The 17,393-nt window shown below is 34.3% G+C and overlaps 1 protein-coding gene across 1 annotated transcript in view; it reads right to left on the bottom strand.

The window, feature by feature from the left end:
• SHOC1 (shortage in chiasmata 1) overlaps window positions 1–17,178 on the bottom strand; it is a 110,997-nt gene extending 93,819 nt beyond the window's left edge. Inside the window, exons 1-5 of the mRNA XM_058302542.1 lie at window positions 17,091–17,178; window positions 11,625–11,809; window positions 4,286–4,451; window positions 3,668–3,764; window positions 2,190–2,340 (exon numbers count right to left, since the gene is read on the bottom strand). Of these exons, the coding sequence (XP_058158525.1) occupies window positions 2,190–2,340; window positions 3,668–3,764; window positions 4,286–4,451; window positions 11,625–11,809; window positions 17,091–17,155 (664 nt within the window). The 5' untranslated portion in view covers window positions 17,156–17,178. The remainder of the gene's footprint in view (window positions 1–2,189; window positions 2,341–3,667; window positions 3,765–4,285; window positions 4,452–11,624; window positions 11,810–17,090) is intronic.
• Between the last annotated feature and the right edge of the window lie 215 nt (window positions 17,179–17,393).

Genomic DNA, 17,393 nt, shown 5'->3' with positions numbered 1-17,393 from the left:
GCAAATGTGGAAGTCAATCTTTTGGTAGAACCCTCCAGACTCAGGATCAGGAGATGGAGAGAGATAACGTAGTTTGGGGGGCAGAAAATGAGTGATTAATCAAAGGATTATCTATATAACAGCAGTTGTGAATAGGAAGCCCTTCTTACTTAACCCCTTTATGAACAGAGAAACTGGCAGCTTGCCATTTTTTTTAAGGCAAAAAACTGAGTAGTCATTATGGGTATTAGAACCCTCAAAGCATAGGCTTCTTGATATGGCATTTGGAAAGGCATCTACCTAAGCTGGCTAGCTTGCCACTCTGCATTCCAAGAGAAATCTTTTAGTGAATATACTCCACTAAGGTATAAAGGATTCTCAGCTTTCCCCATCTTGGTAAGATACCTGAATGATTCCAGGGATTTTCTTTTTTTTTCTGAATTCCAAATTTGCACTAAACCATATTTTGGTGTGGGTTTCTTTTTAGTACTTTTCTCTACTTAGAGATTGATTTGATTTTCTTTTACCTCAGGAAAAGTTACTTCGATTATTTATGGGACTATTGCTTCTTCTCAAATGATTAAAACAATTTCTCAAATGACTTCTGATTCTAGAGTTTCTATTTTATGTATTTTGGATCTCCTATACTCCATGTCTCTTATACAAAGTCATCATCTTTATCTCTTTTTTTTCTTGTATTTTCAGAAGAATTTTAAAAGAAATTTACTGAATCGTTTTCCCACAACACTCAATTGACTGTCAGCTGACTCCTTGTTTTCTCTGCTTCTTAAATAGCACTGTTTTTCATCTGATAGTTATCTTTCCTGATTTCATTTTTTAACTTTTCATACATGCAAATTAAATAAAAAATAAATCAGTATGGTCTCTCTCTTTTGAACTGTTATTTCTTCAAATCCTGTGATTTTTCCTTTATTTACTTATTGTAATGGAAGGAGATCTATGTTTGCAATATTAAGAGTTGAGTTGGATTCTCTCAGAAATCAAGTATATCCTTGTTCTAATTTTTTGATCCAAGACAAAGAGAAAAAATGTTTTATATTTTCTATAGTATTAACCATGGGAAATAGGGATGGCACTATTGCTTGAGATACCCTTATAGCAGGTAACTTTATTGCTGTACTAAACAGTTTTGTTTTTACTGTTGTTACAAACAAAGGATACTGTCCTACCAATAACTTGAATAATTTCCTTTGTTAGAAGTCTTTTGTGGCAATGCCTCTGTTTTATTTGTTTGTTTGTTTACTTTATTTTTAAGAGGTATTGGGGATTGAACCCAGGACTTCATACACGGGAAGCAGACACTCAACCACTGAGCTACATCTGGTCTCCTCTGCTTTATTTATTTATTTAAGTTTTTTAAATTTTATTTTTAAAATTTATTTACCACTCCCCACCCCACAGAGCCAAGTGAAAGCTGGGAGTGTAATAGCACAGTCACTCAGTAAAATCACTTTCCAGTAGTTGAGATTTGTGTCCTGAGCCAATTGGCAGTTCTTAGCTTTGATACATTTTCAAGTTCTGGTATAGCCTTATTCAGTTTGGCTTTTCATTCTTTTTCTTTGAATTGTAGACTGATCAGTAATTTCCTCAAGTTGGTCCTATTTGTGAGAATTCAAATAGGACTAATTTCAAGTCTGTGGTCTATTAATGGCAAGCATCCTTCTTCTCAACAGATATCCCATTTCCCTCCTCCCTGACATATTTTTATAATTTCAATTGGAATTTACGGGAGAGGGGTTAAATAGTTGGGCTTAAATTGTCATTAAAATGGTTCAACAATATTTGCTAAGGATAACTAGGATGAATTCATCTAAAATCTGCCTTATAACCCTCCCAGGCATCTGATTCCATACTATTACCCTGACCTTTTCCATAGCTAACTAAAGTCAGCATGAAAGTTACTAGTGAAATGTCATTATGCATAAGAAAACAACTCTTAAAAATGGTTTAGGTGCTTTAGCTTTACTTGTATATCATAACTATCTTGAAAAAGATCAATTTCAGAGAAGTTTAAGGTCTAGAAGCAGTATAAAGAGTAAAAGTCTTATTAATAATAATTCTGAGATTTAAATATGTAATTTATAGAACAATATTTAAAAAATTGCAGATTTAGAAAAAAGTTTAATGAACAAGATCCTGTGTAACAAACATTAGTTTTTACAAGTAATAAATTTTTAATTAATTCTCACCTCCTTTGAAAAGCGTTTCATTTTCATCTATATAATTTATTACTTCTGGCGTTAAGTTTAATGATTTCTTCAGTTCTGAGAATGATGGAATATCAATTTCTTGTTTGAGGGTTGTAGACACTAAGAATTCACACCCCATAGGTAAAACTGGCTGAAATAATATATAATTAAAAGAAGTTTTTATGGTGGTTTTCCAAATAAATATTATGAATTTATAAGTGGATATATTTGCTAAATGATGTAACAAATTTCAAACTAAACTCATACTCAAAATTCTTTATGCTATATGTACATTTAAAACACAGAAGTATAACAATCAAAATTATATAATGAGCAATGTTCTCTCTGAGTAATGTCTTTTATTTTCACTGAATACATTAGTTATGTACAAATATCCCTAAATGTAGAAATATCTTCTGGGATAACAGAAGTTTTAAAAATTCTAATGTAGTAGATGAGAGATGGTGAATGGGGAGAGGTGAAAAAGGCAGATACAACAGAATGGATCTTTACTGCGCTACATGGAATGCATTCCTCTTTCATTTCTACAGAACCAATTTCATAAATAAATGAGACTACATGCACAACTAATTTCCAAGGTGATGGGCAGGGGGTGGGGAGAGAAGGGGCCAATGGGTGAATTAATAATTTTGCCATGCATTTTAAAATACTTTAATACTAAGGAAACCTTTTAAAAGTCTTAAGTCCATTTTATATATGTCCTTTGAATGTTTTAAGAGCAAATGTCCATTTTCAATTGTCTTAAGAAAACTTAACTAACATTGTAAATGCATCTAACCTAAATGGGCCTATATTTTTAAGTTCACTAAACTGCAAAAAAAGTATTTGCACTCTCAATTGTTGTGATTCTTTGCATACTAATACTATAAAAACAATATTGTGTGCTTTGGGAACTGTAGGTTAAAAAAAAAGAGGTGCTGTCTTTGAGAAGTTTGAAATTTAATATGCAAAGATGCTATCTTCTTTAACTTATTAACCACTGGTGGCACCAAAAATTCAGTCTTGGATCATCTATACTCTTATTCATCAGGATAATATCAATTCTCCCACAGTTCAAGTTCTGAGTATAACTCACAAATCAATATTTCTAGCTCCGGTCCCCAATTCTTAAATTAGACATGACCATTTATATCTTATACCAAGTATAGTGATTAGAATCACCTAGAGAGATTTTAAAATTCCCCACACATGGGTTACATGCCAGACCAATTAAATCAGAATATATTTGGGTAGGATCTGGACTTCAGTATCTTTAAAAATTTCCCAGATAATTCCAATGTGTAGCCAAGGTTGAGAAACACTGTTATAGAAGTAAATTTGACTCCTTAATTGATACGTCTTCTTAACCTTATAACTATAGGCAGGTCAATGTATATTACTAAAATTTATAGAAGTGTGCTTTATTACTTTTATAAAAAACTATTGAAAGCAAGTATTACAACTTCAATTTAACCTACTGTATTCTCTAGTTTCTCCTGACAAAATTTCTCTTCATCCATGTAAAAATCTTCTTTCTCACAAATTTCCAAATCCTCTTGAAGATGAAAACAGTCCCTTAAAAAATATATTTAATTAACATTTACCAAAAGCAAGGTTTATATTAAATGTTCAATACATATTTGTTGAATGAATGAATAAATAATGCACATGGTCCTATTATCAAAGATTGAGCTGTCTATTGTCACATTATAATAAGGAACATGCCAGATAAAATTTTAATGGAAATTCTAAACCATTGGAAATAACTTTTAAAACGTCATTATTCGATTACTTTGAGCACCCAGAAATGGCAACCAAAACAACATGGCTTTACTACACCACATATCCAAGTTCTGGCTTTGAAAATATAGTCATCATAATTCTACTATAAAGAGTTAAAAATTATTAAAGGCAAATATCTTTATTATATTGAATTTTGCTGTCTCTGCAACATATACATCTAGATTATTTATAGTGAGTAAAAGACAGGGTGATAGTCCAGCACCAAACTAAGATGCCAAAATTCAGCTTAAATTTAATATCACAAAATAAAGAAATAATGTGTCAAATAATTACAGTATTGGAAAATTAAGTACCTGGAAAAATTAGCTTCTGTGAAGATCTGTTCTTTGAAATCTAAAAGGGGATCCTTTATCAAATATAATTTTAGTCTACTCAAGAGAGTATGCAAAGTTGGTAGTTGACTTCTATAGGACATCAAGTTATTTACAAAAATTATTTCTTCATCATTAATAAACAAATCTGAAAATAAATAAGAAATGTAAAGAAATCAGAAAAAAAATCTTAAGGAGTTGTACAAACAGATCTAGGTAGTAACTGCAGTCAGCCATAGAGTTGGGTTTTCCAAACACATTCTTAACTCTTTAGTTCTTCATTGTACTGTGCATATAAATGGTGTAGCATACCACTAGTACATAAGTAAAAGCTTAATAAATTTTAATATTAATTAGTAAATCATAAAGTAGCAAAAATAGCCTGAAAAAGCTAGAAGAGTTTCTATTTTATTAACAAAGATTAGTTTCATCAATGGAGGAAAATATCACATTGCTTTAAGATTTAAAATAGCCTGGGGTAACCCAAGCAAAAGCATAAAGAAATAAAAGCATTTGACTTTTGCTGCCTCTAGTCTTTTCTGCATAATATTAACTCTTAAGATCTGCAATTCATTCTCTAGAGACTCTGACATACAGAGAATAGGAACCTACAATAAGACCAATTCTGATTCTATCACTAAAATTATTTACATATGGTTGCTATAAAGTTAATAACAATGAAAGTTATATATGAAAATGTTTACTTGAGAAGTTTCTTATATATTTTACATATTTAAGAAATACTGCTGCTAAAGTTAATCACTTAGATAAATTTCTACATTCTAATCTCACCCTGCCATGTTTGCGTTACTTCAGAATATTGGCTAACAGTGCCAGAGCTTTCTTTAACAGTTTCTGAACCAAATGAGGGGACATAAATCTTGACCCCATTCTTCAATAAATTCCTGAGTGAAAAGAAAGAGGAAGATGCAAGCAGGATCCCAAAAGTGAAAGCCACCTTGAAAAGGAAGTCAAGGTCTCTTGTTCCGGGCAGCAGCCTTTCAGTTCAGTGATGACAGAATGGCATGGGATAGTGGTAAGTATGGAGTTTTCATGGAGTAACGTCTTCCATGGCCAACTTCATAATTAGTGTGCATGTGCCTAATAAATATGTGGTGTTAGGCAGGCACCCAGGGACATCCCTTTGACTGGTGCTAACTTAAAGTGTCAAAAGAGAACTTCTGATATAAACTTGCTTTCTAAGAAATAGTTCATCTGAATCTGTTAAATCCCTAATTACCTCATGGCCAAGGGCTTCTATGACACATCAAAGAAAGTTGGCCAATCAATTCTATGTTTAAACAAGGCTTGAGAGAGTTAAAGATGGCTCATTTGTTAATCCATCCTGTATTAATGAAGTCGAATATTAATAGAAAAAACTCAAACAGCATTGGTTTATAGCCCCATCTCTACCCTCCACCTGCAAATACAGACGCTCGGACCATCTTTCCTTTGCAAAGCCTCATCTGGGATTTCTGGGAGTCCATGAGGCTAGCATGTCAACTGAGGTCATGTTTGCCAACTATGTTTTTTGATGGAGCCACTTGAGGGCAGCATCTTACTGCAACCAGTGCTCTTCACAAAGGTTCTTTCAAGATTCTTCATAATACGCTCTTCCAAAGATTGCTACCAAGGGAGCTACTTCCTGATAGTCTTATGGTTAAACAGCATTCCCTGAAGTTCTTACTTTATTACAGCTATTATGTGTACTACACTCATATGAGGAGACTGTTTTCCTCTATTGTAAGAAGAGTGCTAAGTTGTCACTAGTAAACAAAAGTTTTGGCTGACTATGAAAAAAGGCAGAAAAATGACATCTACTGGTTGGAAAGAAGATGGGTTTATTATTTTTTGCAGAAGATACTTCCGTCTTCCTAGAAAACCCAAGGTATTAAATGAAAACAAATAAAAGAGCTCACTAAGGTATCTGATTAAAAAATATATAAAATGAATAGTTTTCCAACATATAAAAACCTGGTCATAAAAATAATAAAAAAATCCCATTCATAATGGCCAATAATATATGAAATATTTAGGAATAAACAACCAAAATGTGCAGCAAGTATATGAAGAAAACTACAAAACTTTATTGAGGATTAATTAAAAAATAAAAGCAGTTTGAAGAAAAGGCAAGATAAACCATGTTATGTTCCTGCTAGAAAGAAACTATGGTAAAATTTTCAAAGGATCCCCAAACCATTTCATTTTCTCAAGAGATCTGTTTTGGAATTTGAAAAAGTAATTACAAATAAAACTGAAAGAATAAAGGAAAGATGATAGGAAAAAACTTAAAAGGAGTAACGAGAAGAGACTATTAATACATTATAATTATATACTAATAGTTAAAATTGTATGATACTGATACAGTAACAGGCAAATCATTAGAACATAAGAGAAAATCCAGAAAAAAGCTCTAATGTGGATAAAAATTTAGTATATGAGGAAATTTCAGTTTCTAATCCATAGGGAAAGGAATATTATTCTATAAATGATACTGCCAAACAACTGCCAAAACATTTGTTGAATCCAGTTGCCTCTAGGGAATAAAAAAATGGAAGTAGATGAAGAAGTCAGGGACCTGCTGCTTTTTATTATAAACCTTGTAGACCTATCTGAGTCTCTAAACTATATACATATATAACTTCTATTTTTAAAAATAAAAAAGCTACATATAGGCAAGAAAAGCAAAGGCATCCAAATGGGAAAGAAAGAAGTAAAATTTCCCTATTTGCAGATGCCCTGACACTATACAAAGAAAATCCTGAAAAATCCACAAAAAGCTTCTAGAGCAAATAAATGAATTCAACTAAGTGGAGGGGTATAGGATCAACACCCCAAATCCCTACAATTTCTATACACTAGCAAGAAACAATTGGAAGAAGAAATCAAGAAAAAAGTTCCATTTACAATAGCAAATAAAAGAATGAAATATATAGGAATAACTCTAACCAAGGATACAAAAGTTTGTACACAGAAAACTACAAAACATTGCTAAAGGAAATCAAAGAAGACCTAAATAAATGGAAGGACATTCTGTGTTTATGGATTAGAACATTAAAAATTGTCAAGATGTCAATTCTACCCAAAGCAATCCCAATCAAAATTCTAACAACTATCTTTGCAGAAATGGAAAAGCCTATCATCAAATTTATATGGAAGAGGAAGAGGTCCCAAATAGCCAAAACAATCTTGAGAAAGAAGAACGAAGTTGGAGGACTCACTCCCAGTCTTAAATTTATTACGAAGCCACAATAATCAAATGTCTATATATGCACAGTACTGGCACATATAGAACAATGGAATAAAACTGAGAGTTCAGAAATCAACCCTCACTTTTTGACAAGGGAAGATCAGGCAATTGGTAAAGAATAGTTTCTTTAACAAATGGTGTTAGAAAACTGAATCTCCATTTGCAAAAGAATGAAGGTGGACCCCTACATCAAACCTCATACAAAATAACTCAGATTGGATCTAAAGACCTAAATGTAAGGACCAGAACTATAAAACTTGTAGAATAAAACAGGGAAACATCTTTTGCACCTTGTGGTAAGCAATGGTTTCTTTGTTCCAAAGAATAAGCAACAAAAGAACAAATAGCTAAATGGTACCTAATCAAAATTGAAAACTTCTGTGCATCAAAGGATTTTAATATGAAAGCAAAATGACAACCTACTCAATGGGAGGAAACATTTGGAAACCATATATCTGATAAGGGTTTGATATCTAGAATATATAAAGAAATCCTTCAACTCAACAAGACAAATAATCCAATTAAAAAATGGGCAAAATACTTGAATAGACATTTCTCCAAAGAGGATGTACAAATGCCAAAAGGCACATGAAAAATTCTCAACATCATTAGCTTCACTAGGGAAACGCGAATCAAAACCACAAGTAAAGGAGTGGATGGAGCTCAGGTGGTTGAGTGCCTGCTTTATACATATGAGGTCCTGGGTTCAATCCCTAGCCCACACCTAAAAACAAAACAAAACAAAACACACACAATAAAATACCATTTTATACCCATTAGAATGGCTATGATTTTAAAAATGGAAAATTAGAAGTGTTGGAAAGGACATGAAGAAACAGGAATAGTTAGTTATTCATTATTGGTGGCAATGTGGAATGGTGCAGCTGCTATGGAAGAAAGTTTGTTGGTTCTTCAGAAGGTTAAGTATAGAATTACCATATGACCCAGTAATCCCACTTTTAGGTACATACGCAAAAGAATAATTGAAAGCAGGGATTCAAACAGGTATTTACATACTGATTTTCACAGCACCATTATTCACAATTGCCAAAAGATGAAGCAACCCAAGTGTTCATCAATTGATGAATGGATTAGCAAAATATGGTATATATATGCAAGGGAATATTATTCCATCATAAAAAGGAATAATGTCCTGATACATGTGACAACATGGGTGAACCTTGAAAATATGTTAAGTAAAATAAGCTGGACATAAAAAGACAAATATTGTCTGATCTCATTGATACGAAATAATTAGAATAAACAAACTCAAAGTCAACCTAGAATATAAGTTACCAGGGTAGGTGTTAGAGTAGGGAACGGGGAGTTAAGACTTAAAATATATAGAGTTTTTTATTTGGGATGATGGAAAAGTTTTGGTAATGGATGGTGGTGATGGTAGCATGACATTGTGAGCATAATTAACAATACTGAATTATATGAATATACTTGAAGGTGGTTGGAGGGAAATTTTAGGTTGTATATGTTGTATTAGAATGAAAATTTAGAAAGGGAAGGTCCACAGAACTGCACAGTGTGGGCAGTGAACCCTAAATTGAATCATGGACTGTGAAGAGAAAAAAGAGCTGTATTTACATTTGCTTAGATATTCCCAGGTTGTCTAAAAAAAATAGACAAGAAACTTGTTATATTATTAACAAATAATAAATAAATTACAGCTAATTTTTCTATAACAACAAACCAACAAACAATAAAAGGAAACCACCCACAATTTTTTTGTTAAATAAATATACAGGGAAGTAGATGTAGCTCAAGTGATTGGACTGGGCTCCTGTCTACCATATAGGAGAGGAGGTCGAGGGTTTGATTTCCAGGGTCTCCTGGTGAAGGCAAGCTGGCCTGCCCAAGTTATGTGATAGGCTAATGTGTCAACTTGGCCAGGTAATGGTGCCCAGTAGTTTGGTCAAGCACACACTGGGTTAACTGTAATACAAGGGCATTTCATGGGCTTTAATCATCAGTGAGTTGGTTGTATAGATGGCTGGTTACATCTACAATCAACTAAGGAGAGTGCCATCAGCAATGAGTGAGGTCTCGTCCAATCAGTTGAAAGCCTTAAAAGGGGAAGTGATTTCAGCATTCAGAGAGAGAATTCCCATCTCTACTTCAGACAGTGCGTTCTCCTGGGAACTCATCAAGGACCTTCATTGGAGCCCCTAGTTTGTAGCCTACCCTGCAGAATTTGGACTTGTGCATCTTCATGGTTGCATGAGACCATTTTATAAAATCTCATATTATTTACAGATACCTCCTTTTGGTTCTGTTTCCCAGAGAACCCTGACTAATACAAGTTATCTACAAATTTGGCAGCAATCAACATAACTGCAAAGAAAATAAATGAAATTACAAATCTAACTTTATAAGGTAACGGCTAATGACACAGGACCCCCGAGGAAATATAGGATTTAGACATACTGATATGTATTTGGGAAATTCAAGCATATTTTTTTCCAGTAAATAGTAACAGTAAACTAAAAGACAGTTTAGGGAAGCAGACTTGACCCAATGGATAGGGTGTCCGCCTACCACATGGGAGGTCCGCGGTTCAAACCCCAGGCCTCCTTGATCTGTGTGAAGCTGGCCCATGCATGCAAGGAGTGCCCTGCCACGCAGGGTGTCCCCCACTTAGGGGAGCCCCACGTGCAAGGAGTGTACCCCGAAAGGAAAGCCGCCCAGCGCGAAAGAAAGTGCAGCCGCCCAAAAATGGAGCCGCATACACGGAAAGCTGACACAACCACATGACTCAACAAAAAGAAACATAGATTCCCGGTGCCACTGATAAGGATAGAAGCAGTCACAGAAGAACACACAGCGAATGGACACAGAGAGCAGACAACTTGGCAGGGGAGGGAAGGGGAGAGAAATAAATAAAAATAAATAAATCTTTTAAAAAAAAGACAGTTTAAACAGCTTCTGATTCTAGCTGACAACAGATATTATGAAATTTGCAAACAGTAGTTTCTAGTTTGCCACATTAACAATAGTAGCTACAAAAAAAGAGAAAAAACAATAGCTATGTTTGTGTTTAGCCTGTTGCTCTTTACAAACCATATCTTTAGAGATATGTATTTTTAAAAGAAATTATAGAAGAAAGTTGAAAAACAAAATTTTTAATGATTTCCCCCAAAACTGTACCATTTTGTAAGAGTGTATTTGGTCTGAAATTCAAATCTTCTCATTCCAAATTCAAGCTCTTTCTACTATATAATGCTCTCAGGTTTAGTCTTTAATACAATTTCCCTCTTTCATAAACTATAAGAGAAATTTATTTGTTTATACACATCATCACACACCTGTTTCCTAACACTAAAAACCTTCACAATTTATGTCCCTACATAAAAACAATAGTAAAAGAACCAAATTATTTTTCATGCTTCAGCTATAGCACTTTTAAATGGTAGCAGCAATTATATAACGAAACCTTAAGTTTTATAATTAAAAAAGGGAATAGGTTGTAATACATAGAAGAAAAGTAGTTCTCAAAAATTTTTTGTATGTTGAAAGAATTCAGCACCCTCTAAGATGAGAGATTTAGAATACAAGTTTGGGAAAAAATACTTTTAATCATTATTACAGTAAGTCTGTAAAACTGGATAAATTTCCTAGCCTAATACTATTCTATTTCTACATTGAGTTATGGTTTTACATAAATTAGATAAGATTGAAAATCTTTAGCATATTTTAAAAAGTAAAATAATATCATTACTTCATAATCTAGTAATTTAATGTTATATTGGATTGCTCTGTTACTAGATCTGTCCATAGATGTCAATATCATTAGAACATTATTTTGGGAACATGCTATGATCAAATTTCTATAGGGTGTTTTGACGCCCGGCAAATTTAAGCTCCAAAAACAACAATTTACCAAAAAGGAGATTATTTTTAAAAAGTAAATATTTCTCCAATGTGGCAAAGTTTAGAATTTTAATTTTGCAAGTGGATATCTTTAATAAAATTTTAAAAATTAAGAACAATTAAATAAACTCACTGAAATGAAAATCTATAAATTAGTAAGAAATATAACAATAGAAATAACAAATGCTTTACCTTTATTCTGTGCTTGAATTGCTGGACACTTTTCTGAACAGCTGATATGTGTAAAGATTTCACGGTAGTCCTTATGGATGTATAAGCTGGTTTCTTCTACTTCAGTTTGGGAGTTTGGGTTTGAACTTGGAACAACTTCCTCAAATTCACAGTTAATCTGGGTCACCATTCTAGGAACTGCTTTCCTGTGACATCACAAAATTACTGATTTATGTATGTCTTACTTTCATTGTAGAAAAATTACCAAATTCCAACAGAGAAAAACAGGAATATCACCCTTAGCTCTACCATCCCAGAGATGAATATAAAAATTATGTGAATTTCTCAATTCTTTCTGAATATTTAAAAACAAAAATGGGTTTACATACAGAGTATTCTGTAACCCACTTTTTTCTGCTAAACAATGAAGCATGAGCATGTTTACATGTCAATCAATGCACATTCACATAGTATTTGAGCAGATGAACAGAATCCCATTGTGCTGGTAAATCATAACTTAGTCCCTGTTGTTCCCTATGGTTGGAACTTTTAAGTTTGTCGTGTTTGCAATTATGAGCAATAATGCAAGGAACAGCTTTGTGCACTTGTCTAATTGTTTACTGAAAATAAATTTCCCCAAAACAGAAGTGATTAGGTTATATACATGAGGTATACACATTTTCAAGCTTTTTGCCATGTATTGACAAACTGTCCTTGTGCTGGATATTCAGTTTGCTCCTCTAGATAATTCTCCAATCTTAATACTCTATTCTGTAGCCTAGGAGATTGATCTCTGAATCAGCGAGGCTCCCTTACCCTTTGGCTACTGGTTGGGTTCAGTGAATAGGAAGCACTTGGGGGCAGATCAAAGCTAGAAGGAGAAACAGGTTGGAATATTATTTTTCCCAAATCCTTCTCTGCTAGGCTATAGTTAGGAACTGGCTGCCCTCCTCTACCACAGGTTCAATCTTTTGCCAGAGAGGCCCTCTCCTATAGCTACAGTCTGGCTGGGTTAAAAACTGCTCAGTCCTCTTTTTTTTTTTTTTTTTAAGATTTATTTATTTATTTCTCTCCCCTTTCCCCCCATTGTCTGCTCTCCATATTCATTTGCTGTGTGTTCTTCTGCGCCTGCTTGCATTGTCAGAAGGCACCAGGAAACTGCATTTCTCTTTTTTGTTGCGTCATCTCTTTTTTGTTGTGTGTGTGGTGCCACTCCTGGATGGGCTGTGCTTTTTTTACACAGGGTGGCTCTCCTTGTGGGGTGCAATCCTTGCACGTGGGGCACCCCTACACGGGGGCACCCCTGCATGGCATGGCACTCCTTGCATGTGGTAGCACTGAGTGTGGGCCAGCTCACCATATGGGTCAGGAGGCCCTGGGGATCGAACACTGGACTCTCCATATGATAGGCAGATGCTTTATCAGTTGAGCCACATCTGCTTCCCTGCTCAGTCCTCTTGATCCTCAAACTTAGGGTCATAACAACTTACTGCTGTTGCTAGTTCTAGGGTGCTTCACCATCTTTTATTGGTTCCCTTATCCTTATCCATTCTTCTGTTTCCTGATTGATACAGATATATTTGCCATTGTCTATATTATTAGGATATTTGGCTTTGCAAAAGATCTTCCTAATGAATTTTCCAAAAGACACAGAAGTCAGCATATTTAGGATAAGTACTTTACTGGCAACTTTGCTAAGCATCCTTACATGCTCTTTTTTCTGATATCCTAAAAATTATAGCCTTAATTTCCTCTATAAACCAAAACCAATATAACTCCTCAATGTTAAAAATGAATATGCCATACCTTAAAATCTTAAGGAGAAAAACTTCTAAAGTTTTTTGTTTGCTCTTTAAGAAAACACAGAGTACAAGAGAAACATTTCAACTCTACCATGTCCACATTACTCTATTAAGAGCACTGATTCCTATTTGGATCTTTATAGATTTCTAAGTTTAAAGTTTATACAGCTGCTTTTTTTTTTTTTTTTTAATAAATGTTGCAAACAGAATGAGCACTCTGTAATAATACTTGGTACTATAGTTTAAAGAAAATCAGTCAACTCTCTTTCCCTAGATATAAATGACCGCTGAAGACCAGTGTTTCCTAACTCTCCTCCTACATCCCTGACCAATATTGTACATTCTCTTTTCCTTGGTGCCTCTTCCTTTGCCTATCCTGTAGATACTGGTGTTTTTCAGGTTTCCAATTTAGATCATCTTTGCTTTCATTCCATAGCATTCTTTTTGGGTAAACTTTGCCACTCTTACAAATTAATTCCTTCACTTAAAAAAATATTTATTGACTGTCTACAACGTGCTAACACTATTCTAAGCACTGAGAATGTAGTAGTAAACAAAATAAAGTCTTGCTTTCATGGAGCTTACTGCTAAAGGGAAAATAGACAAATATACAACAAACCAACTAGTGAATAAGTGTGACAAATAAAATAAAACATAGTATTAGGATATCAGGTAACAGCCAGAGGGGTGCTTATATTTTAGAGAAGCAAACTTACTTTTTTTTCTTTTCCATTTTGCCCTTGTCTCCATAAATAAACAGCCCTAACTCCTCCTTGTAGTCTATCTACTAGGCTATATTTACTTTTCTCTTTAAAGTCCTATATTTATCCTAATATCTATTAGGAATTTAACATGTCTTTTACACTGTACTGGTTGGTTTATTTTTATTAGTATAGTTATTAGTTATGCTAGTGTTCTGTTTGAAAGTTGCATAGTTTTGGCTACAAAACCTCTTTTTCCTGAATGCTTTATTTTTAGTGTGCAATTTTGCAGAATATATGGTTTTTAAGGAAAACAGCAGAAACGGACTATACATGCTACATCACAGTATACCAGTTACTTAGCAAAAGTAAGACTTGAGGCCTTAAAATCAATATTGAGAAGTAACAAAAGGTACAAGAAATAAAGAAATGTGAGAAAGAGCAGAAAAGCAAGATTTAGGAAATCCAGGTAGAGCTAATGCTCAGAACATTTATTCTAAAGTTCCACAGGATAACAAAACTGTATTGATTCCTGAATTAATTAAAATTAAATTTTACTGTATGAGAAAAAAACAAAATTAATAATAGCTTAAATATACACAAAAAATCTTGATGTCAGCTATTCATGGCTGGTAAGGCAGTTCTACAATTTGTCAGGGACTGAAGCTGCTTTCACCTCCACTCTGCCATTCTTAGATTTAGTTCTTATTCAGGATGATTGCAGGAGTGAGACATGATATCAGTCTCCCAGCAACAGGAAGGAGAAAAGTGAAGGAGAAGAACCTGCTTCTTCCCTTTAAGGACATTCCCCAGAAAGTGCTTTCTACTTATTTCCCATGGAGGAAAATTTAGTCACATGGCTATGTTTGGCTACAGGGAAGGCTGGAAAAAGTGATTTTTTTTACTCTGGGTGATGCCAGAGGCCTCCATTCCTTCAGGGCCTACCATTACTATCATATATGTATCTTTCAGGTAAGCCAAACTAGCCTAATCATTGCTTTCATTGCATACTCATTGATTATTCCTGCTTCCATGCCTTCAAATATGCTGTTTCCTCTGCCTGAAATGTTTTCTTTCAAGTCAGTTTCTCCTTCTATGCTCAACTCAAGTTCAATTACCACTTCTTTGTGATACTGATCTCTCCTGCTTATAAATTCACTGTGCTGCCACTCTAACTCATAAAGCTAAAAGAGATCTTAGAGATGATCTTTTATCTTGTTACTCAAAGTAGGTCCTTGACTTAGCAGCATCAGCAACACAGAGGGGCACATTAGAAACACAGAATCTCAGGTCCTACCACAGATCTACTGAATCAGAATCTGCATTTTTAAACAAGATCCCTAGGGGCTTCATATGTACATTAAAGTTTGAGAAGCACTGATCCATCACTCAGTATATAGATAGAGTAAGAAATAGAGAGATAAAATGACTAGTTAAGAAGTTATAGTAGAGCCAAGGCTTGAAATCTACATAGAGCTCTTTTTTTAGATTTATTTTTGTTTATTTCTCTCCCCTTCCCCCTCCCCTAGTTGTCTTTTCTCTGTGTCCATTTTGCTGCATGTTCTTCTTTGTCCGCTTCTGTTGTTGTCAGCGGCACGGGAATCTGTGTCTCTTTTTGTTGCGTCATCTTGCTGTGTTAGTTCTCTTTGTGTGAGGCGCCATTCCTGGGCAGGCTGCACTTCCTTTCGCAATGGGTGGCTCTCCTTACAGGGTGCACTCCTTGCGTGTGGGGCTCCCCTACGCGGGGGACACCCCTACTCAGGGGACACTCCTGCGCGGGGGACACCCCTGCTTCAGGCAGCACCCCTGTGTGCATCAGCACTATGCATAGGTCAGCTCCACACGGGTCAAGGAGGTCCGGGGTTTGAACTGCGGACCTCCCATGTGGTAGATGGACGCCCTAAACACTGGGCCAAGTCCGCTTCCCTACATAGAGCTCTTTTTACTGTCTTTCTGTTTCCTCACTCTGCTGGAGTTTAGTCATGTGACAGATAATCTGTGCTGGCCTTAAACCTTGTGATAGACATTATGTTGGTCATCTTCTATTATTATTTAACTCTTTAATTCTCACACTGTTAAACTTTTCCTTTGTGTATATATGTATATTATCTTTCTAACTTGACTTTTAAATTCATAGATGATAGAAATGGTATATTGAGCTTCTCTTTATCCATAGTGTGGACATATTTAAACAAGTATTTGTTTCTTCCAAGAGCAACTAAGTAAAACTTAAATTACTACAATTTTGAAAATGTGAAATAATAACTAAATCCTTTTCTGGGTTTGACCAGTACTATATGCATGAGATGAAGCAACAAAGTAGATATTTGCATTTGCCCTGAAATTTCTAATTTACATTGATATTAACAATGTCAAATAGGTTAGATGTTCTTCCTAATATTATGCCTATATTATTATACTTTCTCCATTGTATTGCAATTATTAATTTATTTATTCCTTATTTGCTTGAATTCTTTGAGAGTACAGGCTGTGTCTTAATCTTTTTCTATATGCTATTGCCAACACACAGGAGATAGTTAATAAATAATTGATCAATGACTATACTAATAATGAATAACATTTTTGGCAAAATATGTAAGAAAATAGCCTTAAATCTGCATTTATACAATAGGAAACAAGATTGATTTTAATACAAAGAACTTTCAATAGACACATTCTACAGGAAGTTTAATTATTGATTAAAAACATAACAACATATTTGCTTTATTTCTCCATGTCTTTTGGAACACAAATGCATAGAAAACAGTTAAGATATGATAAATGAGGAAAGGATAAAAAGAGCATGTATATCACTTCTCTTAATCTCTCCTTTGGAATTCAGATTAGGGCTTTTTGCTCAGATTAAAGAAGAATATCTGAGAGGAGATAAAGGAAGGCATTTTTGCTCTCCCAGGGAGCTAGAGAACTTATTCTTTATTTTCTCCTAGAGGTAAAGGGAGGAATTTGAGGTCAAGGGTACATACTTTTCAAGGAAATCGTCCACAAACAGACTTGCTTTCCATTGATCCAAAACTGAGATATCTGTCATTTCCCAAAGTGAAACAGGTGAGGCTAGAAAAACAATGGTAAACATTAGCCTTGAGAATTTTATTTTATACTTAATGCAAGGAAGCCAAACATTCAGCTTTTACACTAGGGCATTACCTTTATTTGTTTCCAAACATAATTTTTCCCAAAGTGATATCTGAGTCCAAGTATTTAAATGCGCATTCTTAATTATTTTAAAAATGCCAATTACAGTCAGAACAATATCACCTGAACATAAC

The sequence above is a fragment of the Dasypus novemcinctus genome, chromosome 8 (assembly GCF_030445035.2).
Source record: "Dasypus novemcinctus isolate mDasNov1 chromosome 8, mDasNov1.1.hap2, whole genome shotgun sequence".
Taxonomy (NCBI): Eukaryota; Metazoa; Chordata; class Mammalia; order Cingulata; family Dasypodidae; genus Dasypus; species Dasypus novemcinctus.
The sequence above is the reverse complement of the archived record's forward strand: the minus strand, read 5'-3'. Positions and strand labels throughout refer to the sequence as shown.